Here is a 2536-nt window from a genome sequence, read left to right on the forward strand (position 1 = left end):
CATGAAAATTGGAACCACCTTATTTTGATTCTTCTAGAATTAGTTATGAATTTTTAAATTTAGCCCAAAAAACTGTGAACAATGTACAGACAGACTGAATTGGAAAGATTTTAGACTTGAAAATTTTCATTCTTGAGCTATGAGAAATGGATTTTAATGGTTCTAATTGATGTATAATATGGTAATAAAGAAGGTGTGACACTTTTTAGTATCAGAGCAAGGATTCTGGCTATGTCCAAGTTACACTGTGTTGACTGATTTATATTGTGATATGTGATTGGTTGTTAATTATGGTAGTGAATTGCGAATTGTGATTAGTTGTGATGAATGATTATGGATTGTGATTGCTTGATGGGATTATACCTTATGGTGGATTGGTATGTTGTAGTTGAGTTTAGCACAGGAAAAGTTATGGCTTGTTGTAGCAGCGACTCCGGGGAAATGGTAAATCAGAGGATGCTGAGAGAGCCATGCCTAGAATGGTACTACCCGCATATCTCAAACCTTGATGACCCGACTCCACCACTAGGGTATTAGTAGCTCCTCAATTAGATAGAGAATACCTATTGAGAGAAGGACTCCAATGATATAGTAAAGTTGGTAGAGGGGGATGCACAAAGTACCACAAGACCCAAGCCACACCTAGGTGAGGCAGGCCCTAGTGCTATTAGAGCGGTGCCTATCAAGACCATGAGACCGGGGAAAATCAAGGCTAAGGATCTGCCAATCAAGAAAAGACCCTTATTCATGATAGCCTCTTCAAGGAATTTATTGAGCTAGGTAGGCATATAAACCAAACCCAAAACCAGTATGCTGCGGTATACCTGGACTACTTCTTTACTACATAATGAGGTAGTCGAGGAGGGCCAGTGTATAGATGATGCTCTTTGGTGCTAGGTGCTATTAGAGACACTACCTACTACCCGGGTCTAGCATACACAACTATAATAGCTCTGCAGATCTTTTATGCCTTATAACTTTGATCAGATCCTGGATGACTTAGAACTTTTTGTTACTACCTTATTTCCTTTTTCTGCTTTAGGAATGTAAATGTAGGATAATTGTATGTTGTGTTATAACTGCGGTGGGCTATGGCCATATATTTTGATGACTGTGCCTAGTGTACATATAAATCTGAAAGGTAAAATAAATATCGTTTATGTAAATTAATGATTCTATTCCTCTTGTAGTTAAGATGAAAACAACAAAATAGTCAGAACAAGACGAGGATCGAGAGGAAGTGGAGAATAATCAAGACCCCCTATTGATCCAATGGAAAGAATTATGGAGAGACTAGAGGAATAGTAAAGGACCATAGCTTAAATACAAGCCACTCAAGTAGGCAAGAACAAGAAAGAGATGCTGCTATAGCTACAACAGTAGCAGTAATATTGGCACAGTTACAGCAACCTGAACAAGGTGTGGCCAGGACAGCCCAACCCATACCACAACCACAACAACAACAACAAGACACCGCTCCTGTAAGACCTCAACCTGCTGTAGAACCTAATACGCTGTAGCAGTGGATTGTTAAATTCGGGAAACACCACCCTCCAGCCTTTGAGGGGACATTTGATATCCAAGTGGCTGAGGATTGGATAAATCGGCTAGAAAAGATCTTTGCCATATTGGAATGTCCATCTAAGAGGAAGGCTCATATGGTGATATACAAGCTAGAAGGAGAGGCAAACAGATGGTGGAGGAAAAAAAAACTAGTCCTCCAAGCAAATGTAACTCCCATCACCCAGGAGGTTTCCAAAGAAAAATTCTTTTTGAAATACTTTCCTCAATCTGTTAGAGATGAAAAGGAAGCGAAATTCCTTATGATTAAGAAGACAGTAAATAAGCCTTTTGATGAGTACTTGGCCAGGTACATTAAGTTATCCAGGTACTCCACATATCTCTGGCACATGAATGATGAGCTTTGGTTTACAGAGAAAATAATCATAGGGTTGAAGCCCGAGTTGAGAGAAAAGGTGGCCCCGTGGCAGTTGGAAGTGTTTAACAATATAGTGGAAGTCTGCCGTATCACTGAGAACGGTCAGAATCACATAGAACTAGCTAAGGCAACCCCATAAGCTGAGAAGTCAGGGGCAAAAGCGGGTTAGGAAGGTACCTCTTTTGGTGGCAACTAGAAAAGGAAGAAGTTCAATTGGAACAAACATTCGAGACGAGGAGTCCGATGAGGAGGTATGGAGAATGTTCATCGAGGATGAGAATGCAAGCACTGTGGCAGTAATCACGGAGATAGGCCATGCACAATGGGTCATAATGTGTGCTTCAGATATGGATGACCCGGACATTTTTCCAAAGAGTACCTGTAAGGTGCCGATAGTATGGGTAGACCTCAGGCTCAAGGCAAGATGTTTGCCCTCAATCAGGAAGAGCTCGTAAATTGTCTGAGATGATCCAAGGTACGGTTATTGTGAATGGTTACCTTGTGGATGCTTTATTTGACTCGAGTACTAGCCACTAGTTTATATCATATGATTGCGCTAGGTGATTAGGTCTTACTGTCAACATATTGCTATATGAC

The 2536-nt window shown here is 40.7% G+C and overlaps 1 protein-coding gene across 1 annotated transcript; it reads left to right on the forward strand.

The window, feature by feature from the left end:
* Nucleotides 1–333: 333 nt before the first annotated feature.
* LOC114749888 (uncharacterized) lies at nt 334–2078 on the forward strand. The gene is made up of 2 exons (XM_028938431.1): nt 334–444; nt 1521–2078. Exons 1-2 carry the CDS (start codon nt 334–336, stop codon nt 2076–2078), a joined length of 669 nt encoding a protein of 222 aa, XP_028794264.1.
* Nucleotides 2079–2536: the final 458 nt, after the last annotated feature.

The sequence above is a fragment of the Neltuma alba genome, unplaced genomic scaffold (assembly GCF_004799145.2).
Source record: "Neltuma alba isolate B1F8T4 unplaced genomic scaffold, ASM479914v2 tig00001054_pilon, whole genome shotgun sequence".
In the NCBI taxonomy this organism is placed as follows: Eukaryota; Viridiplantae; Streptophyta; class Magnoliopsida; order Fabales; family Fabaceae; genus Neltuma; species Neltuma alba.

Coding starts and splice junctions, on each gene's coding strand:
- LOC114749888 (XM_028938431.1), top strand. CDS start 334: ATGGATTGTGATTGCTTGATGGGATTATACCTTATGGTGGATTGGTAT. Junction 445..1,520: donor GCAGCGACTCCGGGGAAATG/GTAAATCAGAGG, acceptor AATACGCTGTAG/CAGTGGATTGTTAAATTCGG.